The 22,692-nt window shown below is 44.2% G+C and overlaps 1 protein-coding gene across 4 annotated transcripts in view; it reads left to right on the top strand.

Annotated features, from left to right (window-relative positions):
- The window catches only part of ACOT7 (acyl-CoA thioesterase 7), a 264,500-nt gene that overhangs the window by 182,453 nt on the left and 59,355 nt on the right, over window positions 1-22,692 (top strand). For all 4 annotated transcript variants that reach the window (XM_075604977.1, XM_075604975.1, XM_075604974.1 and 1 more), the window contains one exon: window positions 4,481-4,567. In XM_075604977.1, coding sequence (XP_075461092.1) covers window positions 4,481-4,567 — 87 coding nt within the window. The remainder of the gene's footprint in view (window positions 1-4,480; window positions 4,568-22,692) is intronic.

Here is a 22,692-nt window from a genome sequence, read left to right as displayed (position 1 = left end):
GTGTGTGCGTGTGTGCGTCAGTCACTGTGTGTGTGTGTGTGTGTGCGCGCGCGCGTCAGTCAGTGTGTGTGTCAGTCAGTGTGTGTGTCAGTCAGTGTGTGTGTCAGTCAGTGTGTGTGTTTGTCAGTCAGTGTGTGTGTTTGTCAGTCAGTGTGTGTGTCAGTCAGTGTGTGTGTGTGTGTGTGTGTGTGTGTGTGTGTGTGTGTGTGTGTGTGTGTCAGTCAGTGTGTGTGTCAGTCAGTGTGTGTGTGTGTGCGTCAGGTGTGTGTGTGTGTGGCTGTCAAGGGTTGTGTGCGTGCGGCTGTCAGGGGTTGTGTGCGTGTGCCAGTCAGTGTGTGCATGCGTCAGTCAGTGTGTGTGTGTGTGCGTGCGTCAGTCAGTGTGTGTGTGTGTGCGTCAGGCAGGGTTTGTGTGCGTGCGCCAGTCAGGGTTTGTGTGCGTGCGTCAGTCAGGGTGTGTGCGTGCATCAGTCAGGGTGTGTCTGCATGCGCCTGTCAGGGTTTGTGTGCGTGCGTCAGTCAAAGGGCAGACGCGGCAGGGGTAGGGGGGGTGAAGAGCAGGGGTAGGGGGGGTGAAGGGCAGGGGTAGGGGTGGGGGGTGAAGGGCAGGGGTTGGGGTGGGGGGTGAAGGGTAGGGGTGGGGGTGAAGGGCAGGGGTAGGGGTGGGGGGTGAAGGGCAGGGGTAGGGGTTGGGGGGTGAAGGGCAGGGGTAGGGGTTGGGGGGTGAAGGGCGGGGTAGGGGTGGGGAGTGAAGGGCAGGGGTAGGGGTGGGGGGTGAAGGGCAGGGGTAGGGTGGGGGGTGAAGGGCAGGGGTGGGGGGTGAAGGGCAGGGGTGGGGGGTGAAGGGCAGGGGTAGGGGTGGTGAAGGGCAGGGGTAGGGGTAGTGAAGGGCAGGGGTAGGGGTGGTGAAGGGTAGGGGTAGGGGGGTGAAGGGCAGGGGTAGGGGGGGGTGAAGGGCAGGGGTAGGGGGGGTGAAGGGCAGGGGCAGGGGGGTGAAGGGCAGGGGGGGTGAAGGGCAGGGGGGGTAAAGGGTAGGGGTAGGGGGGGTGAAGGGTAGAGCGGGTGAAGGGCAGGGGTAGGGGGGGTAAAGGGTAGGGGGGTGAAGGGCAGGGGGGTGAAGGGCAAGAATAGGGGGAGTGAAGGGCAAGGGTAGGGGGGATGAAGGGCAGGGGTAGGGGGGTGAAGGGCAAGGGTAGGGGGGGTGAAGGGCAGGGGTAGGGGGGTGAAGGGCAGGGGTAGGGGTAGGGCATGAAAGTGAGGCACAAATTGTTGGCAGGAGTAAAATGTCCACACACACACACAGAGATCCGAGGAGGCTGCTTGGCCCCCCCCAGCGGGCGGGGAGTTAAGGGAGCGCTGGGGTGTTAAGGGAGCGGCGGGGAGTTAAGGGAGCGCTGGGGAGTTAAGGTAGCACCGGGGAGTTAAGGGAGCGCCGGGGAGGTAAGGGTGCGTTGGCGGCTGGGGTAGGAGGGCCGTGCCGCGTTTACCCTCCGTGTTTCCGGGAGCCGGTTGGGAGTGAGGGGGGAGGAACCTGCAGTTGGCGGCAGGGGCAGGAGGGCCGTGCTTCCCCTCCGTCCGGGAGCTGGTGCAGGGCGGCGCACGTGATGGGGGGGACGGGGGACAGAGGGGGGGGGCGTGTGTGTGTGTGTGTCTCTCCATCTCTCCTTTGGCCCGTCACTCCGCCTCAGGCCAATGAGAGGTGTGCGGGGGCGGGCGGGCCAAGGGAGCAATCTCATTGGCCTGGCCCAAGGTCCAATGGGATTGCCGCTAGTGACACAGGGAGACACATACAGACACGGACACATATGACGCTTTCAGAAATATATAGTAAGATATTTTATATTTAAGCTTTTTATAGCTGCTTATCCACATTTTGATTCAGTATAGATGTAGAGCGTGGTATGAGTGCTCTAGTACAAGGCAATATTCCGCAATTAAATCCAGAGAATTGGAAAATGAGTGAATCCATAATAAAATACAGTAAATGAGTATATCCATGAAGTGCTTTCAGTGACAGATAATCCCTGAAACAGGGGACAAGTGAAATCATCACAAATCCTCTATTTCATTTGGAATGTCCAAAAACAAATGGAAAATGTTGTACTCACAATCACCCACTTCCTGAACTGGAACAGACGTGCAACTGCTGATATGAAGTCCAAAGTTGAAAAATAGGGAGAAGTGCACAGCCAAAAAAGGACAGGAGGGGGATCCACATAATGAAAAAAATGATTTATTGGAATAACATAAGCATAGAGGAAAATCCTCCTACGCGTTTCGTACTGAAGTACGAAACGTGTAGGAGGCTATACCTCTATGCTTATGTTATTCCAATAAATTGTTTTTTTTTCATTATGTGGATCCCTCTCCTTTCCTTTTTGGCTGTGCACTTCTCCCTATTCTTCAACTTTATCCACATTTTGAGGCAATGCTTTTTGTTCATCTATATGGAACCATAACCTTTAATTTAGCTATTGTTATTGGGTGTAATCTGTATTTAATGATGATCCCCATTCAGTCGCTTATTGGGGCTGGTATTTTACATTGTATGGAGTCTGGATTTCCCAAACATTCTGTGTGTTGAGCTGATGGAAGGTAAGTGACCTTAAAACAGCACTCCTTATCAGAACCTGACTCGCCCATTCCTCACTCGTGCCATTTCATACTGTGTCTTCTAACGCACTTAAACTGAATGGTGAAAGAACAAAGGATTTTCATGGCTGCTTTTTTCATAACCTTTGCAATGTTTCCAGCAAAGCCCTACTGTGCTGTCTGCCAGCATTAACATGAAATCAGACATGTACAGTAAGAACCCCCTGTACATTGTCTACACTGTCGGGATCTTTTTATATTCCAAACATTGAATGTGTTAATTACGGACTTGCATGTACAAATCATAATTATTTCCTCCGTTTTAAGCAATACAATTTTACTATATTGAGCAATGAGTATTTGTAATTTTGCGTCTAACAATAATTCCATATTTGATGCAGATTCTCATTACTGACGAGATTATTCACTGCCTATGTGCAGGCACTGTAATTGATTCAGGTGATGCTCATTCCGCTAACAAGATGAAACTGCTTTGTGAATCACAGATTTGTTACAGCTTCACATATTCTGGTCTACAGATATTACCCTCTGATGTTCTTAGTTTTATCATGTAAAGCAGACCGTTAAAATATAGGAATACATGCACCATCTGACAAAGCTCCTTTCTGTCTATGGTTCAAAGGACAAAGTACAGTGATATATTTATAGCATATAACAATCACTGAGCTGTGTTATTAGACAAAGCGAGCTGGATTCTAAATCCTTTGGACTAAGTAAATAGAAACAAACATTTGTATTCTCACGGATCCATATGATATGCTAGCTGATGAATATACCCTCTTTGCTGTATGTAAAGCCATGGGGATTTTAAGCATAGTAATGAAATGCATTGCTGGCTCCTGTAGTAGTTAACGGGTGACTGTATATCCCATGCTTTGCATTCTTGACAATGAAGAATCTTTCACTTTAATACTCGCCACATCTTGACAAGATAATTGGACCTGCCAATGTATTATTTATTGCCCCGTGAGATACAGCGTGAAGTCAAATAACCATATTCTACAGTAAATTAATGTCTTTTCATAGGTTATATTTTTAATTCTATTCATTCACTTGTGATATTTGTCGTTTAAATAATCGTCTTTTAATCCTGTTACCTATGGGTAGACCACCAACATCAGATATATTGTAATATTTGAAGTTACCTGATGTATTTGCAGAAAACATATGTATTATCGGAATCCTCTACGTCGAGCATGTTAAATATCTTGGATTTTTATTCATCGAACAAATCAACTGCTTTTTCACTCCGCGAGAAACTAGTTGGGAAGTGTAATCTGTTTGTAGTGTTCTCTCAACTGTAGAGCTTTTTTACTTAATGTAACTTTTTACTCTATATTTTCGTTTTTAAATCAGCATTCCAAGCTGCTGTTTTTTTTATTATTATTATTATTTCCCATTTAATATGTGCATCAATCCAATCCACACAATGATAAGTAATTAGCTAAGTTGCTAATCGATCGGCGAAGATTTGGCTCGGGGGTTCACTAAATGACTGCAGAGGAATATTGACTCAGTATCTGTGACTTTGCAAATGGTTACTATAGAAACAAAAAAGTATTTTTACATTATAATACATTAAAAATGTAATTCAGAGTTGTTTTTTTTCTTTTTAAATGCTACAAGTATTTTCTCATAGTACAGTAGAATATTGCTTGGTCTGCAGCTTTAAGTAACTTATTTGTACTTCATAGCCAAGCATTCCAATAGGTCTATATTATCGCAACTTCTTTCTTTAAATATACCGTATAGTCACGATGATATAAACTTATATACATTTTATTTAACAACATATCATTTTAAAAAAGGTCTTAAAAGGCAACCACATTATGCAATTTTAATTGTGTTTTCTTACCTTTTCCTTCCAGAACAATATACAGTTGGATATAGCCAGTCCAGTCTGATTCATTTAGTGGGACCATCGGATTGTACTTTGCATGGATTCGTTCATGGAGGTTTGTAATTGACAATTTCTATTTTTGTCATTGTAACTTCTTTCTAATTTGTCATCAAGAACATGTAGCAGCAATTTCATAGCCCGGTGTTCAGATTCGGGTAAAATTCATAGTATTTGAAGAAGCCTACGAACTACAGGCTACTTAAAGCTATATTTACAGTACTAGTGCTTTTATTTCTGGACCTGCAGTAGGAGTGATTATCATCACATTATCCTTCACGCTGATCCAATTAATGTTGTTCCATGCACATTCAACTTTTAATCTTGATAGAATCTTTTATAATTCCAATAACCTTTTTTTTTTTCTGCCCGACCTGACTGAAATGTCTATTTGGTTTTCATAGTGCTGAATAATATAATTTTTTTTATCTATTCATTAATTTTATTGTTAACCAATCACTAAATTATTACAAGCATGGTGATGGGAAGTGCTATTTTCTGTTGCCCATGGAAAGTCTTAAACCGATGTGTACAGCCTCAGACATTTTTATTGTAAAACATACATGAAATATAATTTCATAATGAGTTCTTCCTGTAGCGGTGCTGGTTCTGCAGAACTCAAAACAAAACGTATTTGGGAAATACAACCATGGGCACGGATCTCCATGGTTAATTATAAATGTAGATTGTTAATTAATGTGGAATGGAAACTGATAGCAATTAGAAAGCACAAGATGTAGATCCCAATGGGATGTTTGCACAGAGGAAGTACTGAGAGCTAGAGTATGAGCAATGCTAGAGGTTTTATCTTTTCTCCAACTTACATTTTTAGGTCATTTCAGTCACTACAGAATAGATCTTTACCACTTACATTCGTAATCAGAGAGAATTGGGATATGCAGAACTGCCTTCTGGAATATTTACAGATATATTATCTTGGTGTGCTGCTTAAGTGCCCTCCAATCTAATCCGCATATTGGGTGCCAGTAATGAAGCTTGCTTATATCATAGCACTTAAAATGTACTGGGAATTTGTATTAGGTTTCATTAGAAGCTGCAGTAATTTTGTTTATTGGTAAATGTTCATATGTGCAGTTTGCATTTTGAAAACAAATGTGAGGATTACTATTTAAAAATGAAGTGTGACAATTACCTTTGTGGGTAATTCATTATTGGGAACTCCATTGCAAAGCTCCATGACTGGCACAAATAGCATCATTTTAATTTTGCGTGATGTCAATGTATCAAGGTGCATTGCTGCATGTTACACCATCTTGCACCATGAGTGTTTGTTTATAAGAGGAGTTAGGGGAGGAGGTTGTGAGCTATATTATAATGAGATGTATCAAATGGGGCACCTACTGTATATAACTGGCGCCGATTTCATCTCTTTGCATCAAATACCTTTGCCAGGTTTAGATGGCGCTAACCTCTGCTCCAAGTAGATCTGCGCCAAATGTAGGACGCAAGATTAGAAAGATTCATACTTACGTTGTTGGCACAAAATGACGCAGGTGCAAATATTTGCTTGATATTTTTGAGAGTATTGCACCATTTTCATACATACCCCCCAAAACGTGAGAACGAAATCTAAATCATTATCTCCACAGGATTTATTTGCGTTTAACTGAAATGCTTAAAAACGATGAAACACCCGAAATGCACATACAGAAAGGAGTCATGGACACCGGAGCAGCTATAGCTATAAGCTCCTAGGTGTGATGTTACAATAATTAATAGCTTGGTATCCAAGACAGACTGGGGGATACGTGTGGAAGTCTCCTGTCTTCAAGATTTAGGGTAAAAGAGGAATAAAAACGGCACTCTGACAATTCTGGTGTAGGTGTTTTGCGCCAGTCCACTTAGATTGTAAGCTCTTCGGGGCAGGGACTTCTTTTCCTATTGTTTTAGATCTGGAGCGCTTTTTCCCATTGTGTTATAATATTATGTTACATGTATTACTGCTGTAAAGTGCTGTGTACCTGGATGGCGCTATATAAATTAAGATATACATACATTTTCCTGCCTTGGTTTTGCACATACACCACATACAGTATCCGCTTTTCAGACTGCTGTTAGAACCTTCTAGAAAACCTTCCCTGTTTTCCAAAGTGATATCAACCTTAATTTTGTTGTTGTTGCTGCCCAGTGAAATCTGGAATACAGCCTATGTTAGTAAATGTGTGTATTATGATTTGTATGAGGAAAGCAAAGAAGCCGGTTTATTTCCAGACACTTTTATGTGTATACTGCTTTCTACTAGTCTTTCAGTACACCAAATCCAAGACGTTCCCTTAATCAGGCGGCATCAAACAGTTGTCGGATAAAGAGTGAGAATTGAAAGCCGAAAGACCCAAATATACAGTTTTTATTCTTTTACAATAAGATTAATCTATTTTAAACCGTAAGCTATTTATGATCAGCTTGCATGAGTCTGCAAAGCAGTCATTCATGTTCCAAAAATGTTCCCAGAAATATAAGCCTTTGGAGATTGAATGATCCGGAACAATGCAATGATAAAAATAATAACAAAAACACTTTGTTTTTTTTAAAGAAGAAGACCTGTACCTTCTGATTATTTCTGTTTCATCAGGTCGTCTATAGCAGCCAAATACTAATAGATAGCTCCTCCTCACAGCTGGTAGGACAATCACTTCTTGTGACCACTATATGAAGGGGGCGTTATCCACCTTCGGTCTTTTGACTTCTGTCAGAGCTCTTTAAAAAGAAGCAAAAAACATATTAATATGCCAAATATAAGAACTCTCAAGGGAGGAAAGTGCCTTGTAATAGACTTAGAAGAAATCGAAATATTGGAAGGTAAATTTCTTCTTTTCTTCTACGTCCGCTATAGCAGCCAAACAGTACTCAGATGTGCCAGAGCAATCCCTACACTGTTGGGAGGGAGCACTTCTTTTCATAGGTGGAACAACTGTTGGAAGCACCCTTCTACCAAACTTCACATCCGCTTCATATTACCAGACGGTAATGCTTAGCAAATGTGTGGTTGCTGCTTTCCAAATTTCCTGATCAAATGCGTGAGCTTTTTCGACCCATGCAGTGGCAACGACCCTAATAGAGTGGGTCTTCAACCCTACGGGAGGATTTTCTCCTGCCATTCTATATGCCTCAAATGTAGCTGCCTTAACCCATCTAGATATGGAAGCTGTGAAGGCTGCCTGACCCTTTCTGGGTCCATCATAAAGGACAAACAACTTAGAGGTTTTCTAACAGTCCGCTGCACATATGTAACCATAGCCCTCTCCCGCCTTTAACCTTTCTCACTGACTGCCCCACACCTCTAGAATGCCCTTCCCCTCAATATCCGAGTAGCACCCTCTCTATCCACCTTTAAGACCCACCTTAAACCACACCTGCTTAACGAAGCATGAGTAGCTCCATGGCTGATAATTCACAACTCAAACATAAACCTTGGCCCCTTGCAGACGCACTTACTAGGACACCCTCCTACTGTCTCTGTATGTTCTGCCTACCTAACAATTAGATTGTAAGCCCTTCGGACCAGGGACCCTGTTTACTGTAGACCAGGACTTTTAACACCATTTATATTTAAGGGATCAATCACAGGGCAAAACACAGTAAGTGAAATAAAATTAGGTTTATTTTGGAAAAATCCTCGGAAAAACACAAGAATACAAAATACAAAAATATACACACTTACGGGGGCCTGGGGAATGAGATCTACCTTTCCTATGTGCATGGACCCACTTCAAATGGGTTTCCCCTGTCCGCTTCTCTGCTTCAGGATATCAGAATGCTGCACACAGCATTACTTGACAATAAAAGTGGAATATCTCATTTACTTTCTTGCATGTTAATTCCATCACCACACAATACCAACTACTGTATCTAATCTGGGAGGAACTGCTAACACAGGACTTGTCATTACACACAGCTAGCCCAAATCCCATCAAAGAACAATGTTGATTGGGGAAAGGATTATTACAGGGAAGACATAATACATGCTTTGAAATGCATTCTTACAGACATGGTGCATTATACATTCCATGTTCTCCCTCTGCTATTAAATTACATTTGGCTGAAATAAACCTTACATAGCTGGCCAAGTTACATGGATTTAGGGGTAAATAGCTGGGATTTCTCCCCAATAGGTCAGCCAGCGACCCCTACTGACATTCCAATAGCGGGGTATTGTTTGTGTAAAATACCCTCCATTCTTAGATCCCTCCTCTAGGGGTATCATCGTATTCCTTTTCATCTTGGCGACAACTATGTCCACCTTTTGGCGGTATTACCCAGGTACTGCAGTCCTTTTTACTGAAGGGGTACATTTTTTACAAATGTTCTTGTCACTGCTGGTCTCATACTCAGTGATAACCATTCTATCTTCATGATGTCCTTAGAAATGTGAACAGGAAAAGTTCTAGCCGATTTTTTGGGGCCAAAAAAGGCCTTGTCCAGGACCCACAGCTCTTATCTGGTGTCCTCAATATTCATTGTCAATCTCCATTCTTAATGAGCTTGTCTATAGCGTCCATCTTAAAAAAATAAATAAAAAAAACACGTCCACTTTGGTTTCTTCCTCAGACGAAGAATCCCCAAGTTCTGAGACATTTGCCTGTTCTGAACAATCAATTAAACGGTCAGGCTGCAAATCCAATGTAGTCTGTGATCTGGGCCTTTTTAAAGACACCTGAGACTGTGCTTTATCAACAGACTACAGGAGCAAAGTTGTCATCCAATCAATGAAATTAGTTAACTGAGTAGAATTTTCTTCCTCAGACATCTTAACGCAATCTGCAAAATGTTTTGAGGTCGGTGTTAGAAAGTTTGGCATCACACCATTTAGCTTTAGAAACTGTTTTTCTAGGCTTGACAACTCAAGCATCTTACTAAGGCTGCTCCGTTTTCTGGTCCCGAAAAATAGTAGAAGGAACAGTCATGTTTCTAACAGCTTTCTATCAATAAAGAAACAAATAAGCAGGGAAACACATGCTTTTTAAATAGCCGTCAGGTGTTTCAAACTCCCCCCACAGGTGCTAAATGTTCTCCAGGTGCAGCTCGTTACAATTTGGTGTGGTGATTAATGAGCAGGTGCTAAATAGCTGCTTAGTAGCAGATTTAGAAGGCAAACTGTAATGTAACCCCAGAAACTTTCCTGGGTTTAACAATCTGGGCCCCTTACTGGGGCTGCTCTGTTTTCTGGTCCCCTGAAACTGTAGAAGGAACAGACATGCTGCTAGCCTTCTATCCATAAGGGAATAGCTCAGCAGGAAAACACATGCTTTTTAAATACCTGGCAGTCCACAACTAGTTTCCTCCATGGTGGGGAACTGACCTTTAGCGCAAAAAAACCTGCGCTCTCCATCATGACGTCATCCACCGGTATCGAAGTGCCTGTGTCGTGACGTCCCCGCACCTCCGCTCCACAGAAAAGTGGCTCCCGCAGCCTCAAGGAGGAGATGCCTAGAATCGCTGAAACATGGCTGCATACAACTGACAATAACATTACTACGGCACCATGAAACGCGGCCCTCAGAAAAAGTATACATAAAAAAAATTAAAGTGCCAGGAAACCTGCCTGACGTCCTTTCAGCTGAGGTGGGACAAGAATAACTGATCCAAGGTGGATAATGCCCCTCATATAGTGATCACAAGAAGTGCTTGTCCTATCAGCTGTGAGGAGGAGGAGCTGTTCTATTCGTTTTTGTCTGCCATAGACGTAGAAGAAATAAGAATTGTTTACTTAGTATATTGCTTCAAATATCAGTGCGCATTATGTTGCATGGTACCTGGGCATATAACCAGTAAGGTGAAAATTGGGAAGATGCTCCCTTTACAACCAATATTAAATGTGATAATAAGTGACAAAGATAAGTGACAAAATGAATAAGTGACTTATAGTATTGTACAGTGATATATGGGACCACAAACTGTGATTTAAGTAACAGGTTGTAACTCCCTGCTCAGACCCTCTGGTAGGGACTGTTTCCAGTAGTCTCAAAATGATAACAGTTTTTTTTCAGAATCCAGGGGGAGCATAGGAGAAGTTCAACATAAATAGAAAGAAAACAATTGTAAGTGCAGATGTATTTATATTCGTGACTAAGCTCCTACAGTATGTGTTGCCTTCTCACAATGTAGCAGGTTGTGAGTAGGCAACACATAGGAGCCAAGTCGCCCTATTGATTTCCCGAATATAAATACATCTGCACTTACAATTGTTTTCTTTCTATTTTGGTTGAACTTCTCCTATGCTCCCCCTGAATTTTGAATAAAAAATGGTACTTGGACATACATGTTTGTAATCAGTCAATCATAGATTGCTTTTTCTGCTTTATATCCTCTACCATATTCGGATAATCGTAATCCAGACCTACAAAGCTTCTACAACGGGTAGCCAGCTCCAGTCCTCAAGAGCCACAAACAGGTCCAGTTTTCATAGGGTTGCCAGGCGTCCAGTATATACGGGATTGTCACTTATTTCATTGACTTGTCCCGGAAAGGTCTGTCGGGACGCATAATTGTCCCATATTTTAGCGCCCTGACGTCAAATGCCTGCACTTAAAATTACTGTAATTAAATCAATCATAAAAACGTAATAGATTTCCACTTGAGTGTAACACTTCCCTTTTCTGATAGATGTCGTCTTACTAAATTATTAAAATAATAAACGTCGGACACTGCCTGGTCATCTCCTAATACCATGACCGCCACCGCTATTGGCGTTACTTTTTCTCCCACCGCTACGTGTTAGCTCAGTGCGCGACTTTCCCCGCCCGGCCAAGAGCAGACAGGATAGAAACCAAAGAATATAGCGGTCAGGCGGGAGATACCATTCAGCTCGAAGCATTTGCAAATATTTCATCACTCATTATTACGTCACATTTTCCTACTGGATTTCAGCGGGCCGTATTCTAAAAACTTAAATGTGGCGACCCTAGGTTTTCACGATACGCCTGCTTCAGCACAGGTGGCTCAATCAGGCAAAGACTGAGCCACCTGTGCTGAAGCAGGGATATCCTGAAAGCCTGTCCTGTTGGTGGCCCTTGGGGGCTGGAGTTGGCCACCCCTGTTCTACAATTTATGATCACAAAAGATCTTATATATCTTACCTCTGCATTTGGAAGGGAATAGAAATAAGCACGGTGTAAAATACCACGTCAAGCCAAGTATATAAATAAAATAAATGTTTCTTAGGCGGAAAAAATAAATAAATAATAGTTACTCATCCAATGACTTCATTTTATTGTAAAATGAACACCAACAGAGGAGTCGGTGCTGTTTGTGGTACAAATACAAATTGGTTTCCATAGTAACCCTTCATTATTAGCCAGTTCCACTGCTTTAATTACACAGCTCCAGACAGTCATTTAAAAAAAAGGGGGCACTTTTCAAAACTGAATACATTTGCGAGTTTAAATATAGCGCATGTTCATAATCTCCAACATCAATCCCTAATAGAAACTGGAAGGAATTATACAATTTTTGAAGTCCCTGTAGGATTTTTATTAGCAAAATTGGTAGCAGCACTAATTGAAAGTAGAGTCCTACACATAATACATTAGTGAAAGACAAGTCAGAATGTTGTTTTGGCAAATTAGATGGAAATTGAGAGCAGTATAATTACTGGTGGTAATAGAATGTAGAGTTATTTAATTCCCTTTAAAATGAAAGTAATATTTAGAAGAAAAGTCCATGTGTGTATGTATATCTTTATGTATACAGTATAGCGCCATTAATGTACATAGCGCTTCACAGCAGTAATACACGTGACACTCATAAAAATAAGAAATAATACAAATAACACATAATGGGAAGATGTGCTTCAGACATAAAAGTAACATTTAGGAAAAGGAGGCCCTGCCCCGAAGAGCTTACAATCTAATTGGTAAGTAGGAGGAACGTACAGAGACAGTAGGAAGGTGTTCTGGTAAGTGCGTCTGCAAGGGGCAAGGTTTATGTATAAGGTGTAAAGTATCAGCCAAGAAGCTACTAGTTTTGGAGCTGTGTTGTAAGATGGGTCTTAAAGGTGGATAGAAAGGGTGCTAGTCGGATATTGAGGGGAAGGGCATTCCAGGGGTGTAGACATAAAAGGGGTAGAGAGAAGACATCCTTGAGTAGAACGCAAGAGTCGGGATGGTGCATAGCTAGAAATTAAAGCTGAGATGTAAGGAGGAACAGAAGAGTGTGAAGCTTTAAAAGTGAGGAGGAGAATTGAGTGTTTGATGCGGGATTTGATAGGAAGCCAGGAGAGGGATTTCAGCAGGGGAGACGCTGAGACGGATTTCCCTTAAAAACACAAGGGTGGATTCGCTCAGCTTGCTGGTCTCGCACTTAGCTCCTTCTCCTTCACCAGTCAAGCAGAAGTGAAGTTCCTCAGCCTCACTTCCTGTCCCTCCTTCCGCTGGGGAGGACTGTTTGGATTGGTTCTTGGTGTGCCCCCTCCCTCTGGTGGAAACAAGAGGAGGGGTACTCTCTCTCCTTGTGTGACATGGCTTCGTCTGTCGGCCAGTCACTGCACAGGTGGGTGTGGCTTCGGCTTTCACGCCGCTCCCTTCTTTTGGCTGGGGATCTGGGTTTGGCGCCAAACCCCTGCACATCTCTCGCCACATTTCTTTTACAGCCTGCTTGCACGCAGCACGTGCGCGATCTAGGCTTGGCGGGAGTCGCCATTTTGGATCGGCTGCAACCCGCGTTGCAGTGAATGGCGCAGCTGTCGCCATTTTAACCTCCTCCATGCCCCGCAGAGCACATGTATCTCTCGCCGCCATCTTTAGTGAGCCCTCTAAGCCCACGATAGCGCTACTCTCAGTGTCTATGGTGTAACTTGTTTCTAGACACTTACTATACTTAATGGTGCTCTAACCAATGAATATAACGCATGGCATACCCCAGGCTAAGCAGAACTCTCTCCTAGTACACCGCACTCGCTGACGGTTCATAACAAGCACTCTGTGATGTGTTTTCTGGATACTGGCTAGTGTACTTGGCATTCCTAAGTACTGGATTTGATAGGAAGCCAGGAGAGGGATTTCAGTAGGGGGGACGCTGAGACAGATTTCGGAAATAGTAGAGTGATTCTGGGAGCAGCATTTAGGATAGACTGTAGGGTAGACAGGTGAAAGGCCAGACAGTAGGAGGTTACAGTAGTCGAGACAGAAGAGAATGAGGGTCTGTGCCAGAGTTTTTGCAGTCGAGCAACAGAGGAAAAGGCGTATCTTGGTAATATTGCGGGGGGAGGGGGGGAAACAACAGTTTTTTGCTACCTTTTGAATGTGAGAGAGCAATAGAGTCTGACCCCTACGCAGCGTGCTTGGGCTACAGGGTGAATGATAGTACTTCCAACAGTAATGTGGAAGGAGGAAATAGGGTCACGTTTGGGAGGAAGTATGAGGAGCTCTGTTTTTGCCATGTTAAGTTTAAGTCGACAGAGGGCCATCCAGGATGATATAGCCGAGAGACATTCAGAAACTTTAGTCTGTACAACAGGTGTAAGGTCAGGGGTAGAGAAGTAAATTTGTGTGTCATCAGCATAGAGGTGATATTTGAACCCAAGAGATGTGATTAGGTCACCTAGAGAGAGTGTGTAAAGAGAGGAGGTCCCAGGACAGAGCCCTGGGGTACCCCCACAGAGAGATTGATGGAGGAGGTTTTTGCAAAAGAGATACTGAAAGTACGATGGGAGAGGTAAGAGGAGATCCAGGATAGAGCTTTGTTATGAATGCCAAGAGTATGGAGAATGTGAAGGAGAAGAGGGTGTTCCACAGTATCAAATGCTGCAGAAAGGTTGAGTAATATTAGCAGAGTTTAATGACCTCTGTCTTTGGCAGCATGGAGGTCATTAGTTATTTTAGTGAGGGCTGTATCAGTGAAGTGAGCAGTGCGGAAGCCAGATTGTAGAGGGTCTAGGAGCGAATAGGTGTTGAGAAAAGGGAGCAAGCGGGAGAATACAAGACATTCAAGGAGTTTAGAGGCAAAAGGCAGGAGGGAGACAGGTCGATAGTTAGAAAGACAGGAAGGGCCAAGCTTGCTTTTTTTGAGTAATGGTATAACTGTTGCATGTTTGAAGGAAGAGGGAAAGGTACTGTACCAGAGTAGAGGGAGGAGTTAAAAATGTGTGTGAGCGTAGGGATTATAGTAGGAGCAAGAGGTTTTAGGAGCAACTACACATCCTCCTCTGTGACAGCGGATAAAGAGTCAAGGAATGCAGGAGGAGAGTTAGGAAGAGGTGTAGGATGAGAGGATGATACAGAGGGGATGGCTTGACGTATGGATTCCACCTTTTTCTTGAAATAGTCCTGAGGTGAGGTGGAGGAAGAAGAACAGGCAGCAGAGGGTGGTCTGAGTAGGCAGTCAAAGACTGAGAAGAGTCAGCGTGGACTTGACTTGTGCGTGTTGATTAGTGAAGAAAAGTCGGTTTGTTTAGTTTGAGAGGGCAGAGTTGAAACTGGATAGAATAAATTTGTAGTGAAGGAAGTCTGCGAGAGTGTAAGATTTCCTCCAGAGGCATTCAGAGGAACGAGTGCAGGAACGCGGCATGCGTGTGTGGGAATTTAGCCAGGGTCTGGGGTTCAAAGGGCGAGAACGGCAAAGAGAAAGTGGGGCATGTAGATCAAGAGAGGAGGATAGGGCAAAGTTGTAGTTCCTGACCAGGTTGTCAGGGTCTGGAGCAGAACTGAGAGAGGAGAGGGAGGATCGTAAAGTGGACTCAAAAGCTGGTAGGTTAATAGAGCTCAGGTCTCTGCAGAGACGAGGGGTAGATGGAGGTGGAGAAGGGGAGAGTTAGAGAGAGAAAATTAGATGAGGTGATGGTCAGAGAAAGGAAAAGGGGAAATACTCAAATTCTGTCTGGATATAATGCATAATGCAATTTTATGCAGGACAGTGGCTAAACTGGTTGACCTACAAAAATGTATGCAAGTTTTAAATGGAATTTGTTTGACTCACAAGTTTTTCTATAGTTGGTTGACTTAGAATCACTGATATGGGAAAGAATACCACATGAACACCGATTTATATTTAGACACTAATGGGCACCAAGTGTTGGCTACTTAATTTGCTTCAGAGGAAGAAGAGCTTCACTCTGTATAAGTAGTACAGTATATTCATTTAATTGGTTATTGGTTAGACCAGTATAAATATTGACTTAAGTTGATTGAATAATGTTGATTAGACTAATTGCCCTGCTCCACTCCATGTCTCTAATGCTATAGAAGGGAGCATCTAAGGAAGAATTAGAATGTATACATAAAAATAACAGAACCCTATGCAGTGCACTCGAAAGAAGGCTTCATAATGGACTGAAAATAATAACATTGTATTGTATCAAACAATTCAACGTAAAAACACGATAGAAAAACGAAATAAGTGCAGACTGTGTATTGTGAGATATTTTTTTTTTTATGCATACATTATGATTGAATAATGCCTTTAAAGCTTTGCCTTGTTCTAAGAGGCCTGATAGGGCAATCTTCGAAAAACTGTATGTAGCCATGTGTAAAAAGTGGTATACATCTCCTTCTTATGCTGGCAGTAAACCTGGTAAGTATGCAGGGTTGCCAGCAACAATCATGGAGGTTTGCCCTCACACCCTGGTGAGGTGTCCTATGTAACAAGGGAAGTGACAACATGCTCTGTGTCCACTGTTAGTGACAGAGGTGTGTCTGTTTTCTGAGTCTATATAAGACACAGCACTGCAAAAAGTTAGTGTGATGTTCTAGTTCAAGGTGAAGTGTCTGCAGCATTTCAAGGCTGTCAGATTCAAGTGCTAGCTGACTACACACTGTGTTCAGGGACCTGACACAGATGGTGATCTCCCTTAGGGGAGAGGTGAGCCAACTATATTGAGAGAGGAGGAACCTTCTGAAGGGGGTACCTAAACAAGATGAGCGGCTGAGCACGACTGCGATGAGGGGCAGTCTGCCTAATCAGATACAAATAAAGATGCCCTTGTTCACTACATCCCTTCTGTGTGAGTGTGGAGTCATTCTGCAGAAGGAGGTAGCACAGAGGAGTTCCCCATCAGATACATCCCCCTGCGGCAGCAGAGATCCTGATGGGGTGGAGGCGCTGCATCGAAATGTGAGTAGGACTCAGAGACACTACCTCAGACGCCTGCCATGGTGATATTCCCCTATACCAAACAGCGGGAGACTCAGGAGTCCTGTAAGCCAGCAGGTGCACCACAACATAAACGGACATGTAATGGGGGGTCAGTGGACCACAGGGGCCAATGTGAGATTGGGGGGGTGTCCAACCGTTACATGTAATTAAAGTCAAATATTCTGACCTTTTTGAATAAGGCCCCAAGTCTTCAAGCAACTGAGTAATCACCGATTCATAGGTTTTCATTTGCAACCATTCCTAACCCAAATATGAAGTTAAAAATATGTAACAGCAGGCTTACATTGAGTAAATATTCAAACTTAGTGAATTTCACATAAATGCTACCATCAGTTTTTCTTTGTATACAAATATTAATCTTAGAGATTGACCTGGTAAGAATATCTCCATGCCACGTAAAGAAAGACACTGTCATTTGTGACCAATAAGATCTTCTGCCAAAACTCTGCTCTAAAATGGTAACCTGTTAGTTAAATTACTGAACTAATATGCCTCTAGGCCAGGCCTGAACAACATGCGGCCCGCCAGCACTCACTGTGCGGCCCGCGGCGGCTTTCCCCCTCCTCCTTCCCGAGTCCGCTCTCCCTCCCCCGAGCCCGCTCTCTCCCAACTCCCCCCCAGCCCGCTCTCAAGACTGCACGCTCTAGCAGTGCGGCCCTTCTGGTGCCCGCTGCTTGCGAGCGCGCGCAGTCCTGCCTGCTCTGCCACCGTGATCTGAGGTGCAGGGGCTGATGTGAGGTGAGGAGGTGCAGGGGGGGGGTGATGTGCAGGGGGTGATGTGCAGGTGGGGGTGATGTGCAGGGGGGGGGGGGTGATGTGCAGGGGGGGTGATGTGCAGGGGAGTGATGTGCAGGGAGTGAAGGGAGGTGCAGGGGGTGATGTCAGGTGCAGGAGGGGTGGAGTGTGTGTGGTCTGCAGGGGGGTATTGTGTGTGATGTGGAGGGTGAGTATTGTGTATGGGTGAGGGGGAGATATGGGGGTGTGAGAGAGGGGGAGTCACAAACGTTGATGATGAGGGGTGCAGGGGAAGATATGAGGATGATGGGTGCTTGTGGAGATATATGAAGATGATGAGGAGTGCTGGGGGAGATATGAGGATTAAGATGATGAGGGGTGCTGGGAGAGATTGAGGGGTGCTGGAGATATGAGGATGACGATGAGAGGTGCTGGGGGAGATATGATGATGATGATGATGATTTTACCCGTGCGGCCAGAATCTGTATTCCTTGGAGCAGTTCGGCCCTTCGCACTTGACAAGTTGTGCAGGCCTGCTCTAGGCTCACTCTTGTCCTTCAGGAGATACAACTGTTGTATCTCCTGAAGGACAAGAGTGAGCCAAGAGGCATATTAGTTCAGTAATTTAACTAACAGGTTACCATTTTAAGGCACGTTATTAAATTTGCCGTCATGGAGTATAAACAATCTATTTTTTCTAGTTAAACTTATACCTCATTAATATTTTAGAGGTTACCAATCGACTATAACTATATATTAGTCGGCATACTAATTGCCTCTAACTAAGGAGCTACACAGTCCTTCTGTAGATCACCTTTGTTTGGTCTATTTGTTGCACCACTTAGTTTAACTATCAACTGAATAAAGATTATTTTTAATCATTATAATATACACTATTGGATAAACAAGTGCTATTTGAACTGAGTTATTTTTTCTTTGGTACATATGTTGATACAATTCTCAGCCTTATCTTATCTTATCTACTCTCACAAAAATACTTGGTATTTAGCTGAGCAAGGGTTACATTTTCTCTTTCCCTTCCCTCCCCAATCCTTTCCCGTGGTATATAAAACTCTGCTCTGCAACATTTGGATGTTGATATTTAAATATAACAATTATTACCAAGCAGAGATAATCTATAACAGTTTACATTACTATAACTCAAAAGATAAAAGGATTAAAACTATAAAGTTGATAGTGGATTAACTGACATCAATGACCATGTTCCATTAAACATTAGGACCATATTACAGTGTTGTGCTGTGCCATGAGACCTTTTGGCAGCAGAAGACACCAGTTGGCCCATTGACTCGTTGAAATGTTTCGGCATAATGCTTGCAGATCTTACGACCCGGCAAATCCGATCTCAGGACAAAAAAAATCAATATTCAGAAGTGCATTTTTAAAAAATATTGAGAGGATCAGATTCCTCTGCATAGCTAGACATTCGCAAGCCCCCGGGCAAAAAAAAAAAAAAAAGAAAGTAATATTACTACCGACTGAAATTTTTTATCCCTCCCATCCTTTTCCTGACCCTCTATCTCAGGGGTGCTCAAATTGGGGGGGGGGCACACCAGATTATCTGCGGGGGGTGCAGGGTTTACAGAGGCCCCACGCGCTTCCCGAAGGGTGCCAGGGAAGCAGCGAAGGCCTCTGTAAACTTCACTTACTTTGGTTCAGACGGCCTCTGGAGACACGTCGCCATGGCAATGTGATGTCATGTTGCTATGGCAATGTGATGTAATGACGCCCAGAACCGGGGGGGGGGGGCGTGCGGAGAGGGGGACAGGTGGCAAGGGCACGCAGGAGAAAAGATTGCGCTCCCCTGCTCTGTCTCATCATCACTCATCTCTCCCCATCCCTCCTCGTCATCATCCCTCATCTCTCCCCATCATCCCTCATCTCTCCCCATCCCTCCTCGTCATCATCCATCATCATCATCTCTTCCCCTCCTCATCTCTCCCCGGTCCTCCTCTCTCCCTCCTTCTCCCCTCGTCATCTCCTCTCCCCCCTCCTCCTCATTTCTCCCCCCATCATCATCTCTACTCCTTCCTCCCCCATCCTATTTCTCCTCCCTCCCCTCCCATATATGTCTACAAACACTACACCTTATACACACTTACCATATACAAATACACATTTACATTCAGCATATAAAAAAAACGAAATATACAACATATTCATGCACATAATGCATGAAACACACATGCATTACAAATACACACACACCTTCACACACACTTGTCAACACGGACACACGCACTTACCAACAGACACACGGAACCGTGAGATGCAGAGAGGAGCTGCTAAGGTGTGCTCTGCTGCGTCACATGCTGTTTGGAAGTGGTTAAGCAGGAATAAAGCCCTCACCTCCTCCCTACTCCCTCCAGCTGTTCTATGATCAGCTCCACACTCCGCAACAGGCATCCTCCACTCTCCTCCTACCAGCCCAAGCCTGTCTCTATCCGAAGATAGACAGATGGGCCGCCGACAGGGGGGGAGAGCGGGCCCCCCAAGACCGCGGGCCCCCAGACTTTGCCCGGGCTATAGCTACGCCCCTGGTCAGATTGATATATTCAGTTAACAGGAATACAACTTTCAAATACCACTTTATAATTGACTATTGAACGTTTGTTTTGATCTATGGCACAATTTTTGCTCCCATTTGCATCAAATGTAAAAACAAAATGTGTCATTTTTTTCTTGATACTTGGGGGCAATTTCATCAAGCACCAGTAACGGATATCACACCTCGATCCAGTGTTAATTGACTTTCAAGTCAATGGAAGTTAATGCCAGATGGGGTGTGATACCCTGCATCAGCACTTAATGAATTTGCTCAATAGATCTGTAAAGTCCATACAAGTGTGGAGAATGAGGAGTGACCTGATAATAAAGCTATTGAGACATAGTTACTAATCTGTGTAATGCCTTCACTTGAATGAGCCTTCTAGTGTCATCCAGTGCTAGAAGATACCTTATGGCATAGCCAGGGCCACCAACAGGGGGGGACAGAAGGGACATGTGTCCTGGGCCCGGTGAGTGCAGGGGCCCGGTGGCCGGCGCTGCAAATTGGCCCTGACCTCGGCTCCCCTTCAGATGCAGGCCTCTTCTTCACTATGTGTCCCACGCCGAGCTTTCAACCTCTGACGGCGTGCAACGGGCCCCTCTTACGTCAGCTCGCTGGAAGTAAGCTGAGCCTCAGCTTCTGGTGAACGCTGACTTTGGAAGCTCGGCGTGGGACACAGAGTGAGCAGGCCTGCAGCTGATGGGGAGCCGGGGCCCAACCGCGACCGGCAGCCGGGCATGGCCTGACCAGAGGTCGGCCCCAACTTGCAGCACCGGCCGGGCTCGGCCTGACCAAGGTAAAGCTACTTTTTTTAATATGTATTGGGGGGGGGTCTTTTTATATGTATTGGGGAGGAGTGGGGTGTTTTTTATGTATTTGGGGGAGTGGAGGTCTTTTTCTATGTATTGGGGGTTTTTTTTATGTATTGGGGGGTTGTGGGATCTTTTTATATATATTGGAGGGGTGGGGTCTTTTTAATATATTTTGGGTGGAGTGGGGGTCTTTTTAATATGTATTACTCGCTGGTTCCTTGCAGAGGAGCCTTGTTTATTAACCCTGCTTGCATATCTAAAGTCACGTGCTCACTTATGTGCTGTTCGTGGCGGTGGTATATTGGGACGGCTTGAGGAGAGATACAACTCATTTGACGGACTTTTTGCGGAGGTGAAGAGTGGGTGCGCTTGCGAGCGTCAGTATTAACCCTTGTCCCGTATACAGGTCGTGTGCTAGCAGGGGGTCGGACGTGACAATACCGCCAACACGGGGGGGGGGAGCCAAGACGTAACTCTAGTCCTGGGCCCCGAGACATCTGACAGCGGTCCTGGGCATAGCACTACTTAAAAAATATGCTCCAAGTAGGAAAACCTGGTGTACGTCCCTTTGTCCAGGGATGCGGAGAGGAATATTGAGCGGGGATATAGCGGCTGGACACACCAGGCCTCTTTAACCTCTTCGCTGCTGCTGCTCCCTCTTGCTGGCTGGACCTGGGCCAAACCCTTGTGATCAGTGGCAAGTCACTTTAATTCATGGGGTCTGGAGCATATGGAAATAAATGATAAATGTTGTGCCTGGATGATTCTATTTGCATAAGATATTAAAACGTATATGTCCTCCTTTTTGCACATTGCAGTTTTCTTCATGTTGTGCTTATCTGGAGAATAAGGGCTGCCTTTAAAATAAATGTTATTCATACCACATAAAAAAGAGAACGTTAGGGTACATTTGTATTACTAGCATGTCAGATGGGAACAGTTTGCGAACCCGAATACAATATTTTGTTTTAGTAATAAAAATAATCACATTTTGCACGGCTGGACTAAAGATTAACCTTCTGAAAAGAGCAATGTCACAGAACTTAAACCTTATGAGTTACATCTGTTGGATGGACTGCTTTGTAGCAATCTTGACATCATATAACAATCCATCATGTTTTTTTCTTTTACTTTAGCTATTTTTTTAAGTGGTTGCCAAAAAGCTATATTGAAACGGTTGACAAAGATAAACGGTGAGAGGCGGAAGTGACTAGATTCCTAAGGCTGTGGCTTATAGTGCCGGCGATGCGATGTCGCGGCAAAACAAATGCGACACGACGGATTGGTCGCGATTGCTGGAAGTCATCTCTATTTGATTTTCCAGCAATGTCGCGTCGCCGGCACATAAGCGTAGCCTACAGTGGCGGCCAGCTTTATTTTTTGAACCCGCGGACGGCTGGCGGCTCTTTTCGGCCGGTTTACTGCGCCTCAGGCGCTTTCAATGATAAGTGCCATTAGCGCTTATCTTTTGAAGCGGCCGCCGCGCGGGAAACTGCGGGGAAACTCCGTTCAAATCGGAGAAAAGCCCCGCATTTATCCCGGCAAGCTTTAGAATAAAGCTGGCCAAGACAGTATGTCTTGCAAAGGTCCATTGTGTTTCCAAGATGTTAAAAGCCTCGGCATACAGGAGGAAATGTTGTGCTAAATTATTTAGAAGAATATTATGTTGCCAGCAGTTAAAAATATTAATTGCCTGTGAATATTTTGATTGAGGTATTAGACATATTTAGAGGGGATAGATTGAAGAGGCAACCCAATAGCCTGCACTCATGGCTATTGTCCCACACTCAGCCACTCCTACCACCCATTGTGACCAAGCACTGCCATCTACAGCACTTACTCCCTCACCTGCTGTCTCTGTAAGTTTCCCATTAAACCTCTTAGATTGTAAGCTCTTCAGAGCAGGGATTTCCTTTCCTATTGTCTGATTTTGCTGCACTTATTGTATTATTATAATTC

Source organism: Ascaphus truei, chromosome 6, assembly GCF_040206685.1.
Source record: "Ascaphus truei isolate aAscTru1 chromosome 6, aAscTru1.hap1, whole genome shotgun sequence".
Lineage (NCBI taxonomy): Eukaryota > Metazoa > Chordata > Amphibia > Anura > Ascaphidae > Ascaphus > Ascaphus truei.
Note: the sequence above shows the minus strand (reverse complement) of the source record. Positions and strands in the feature narration are given on the sequence as shown.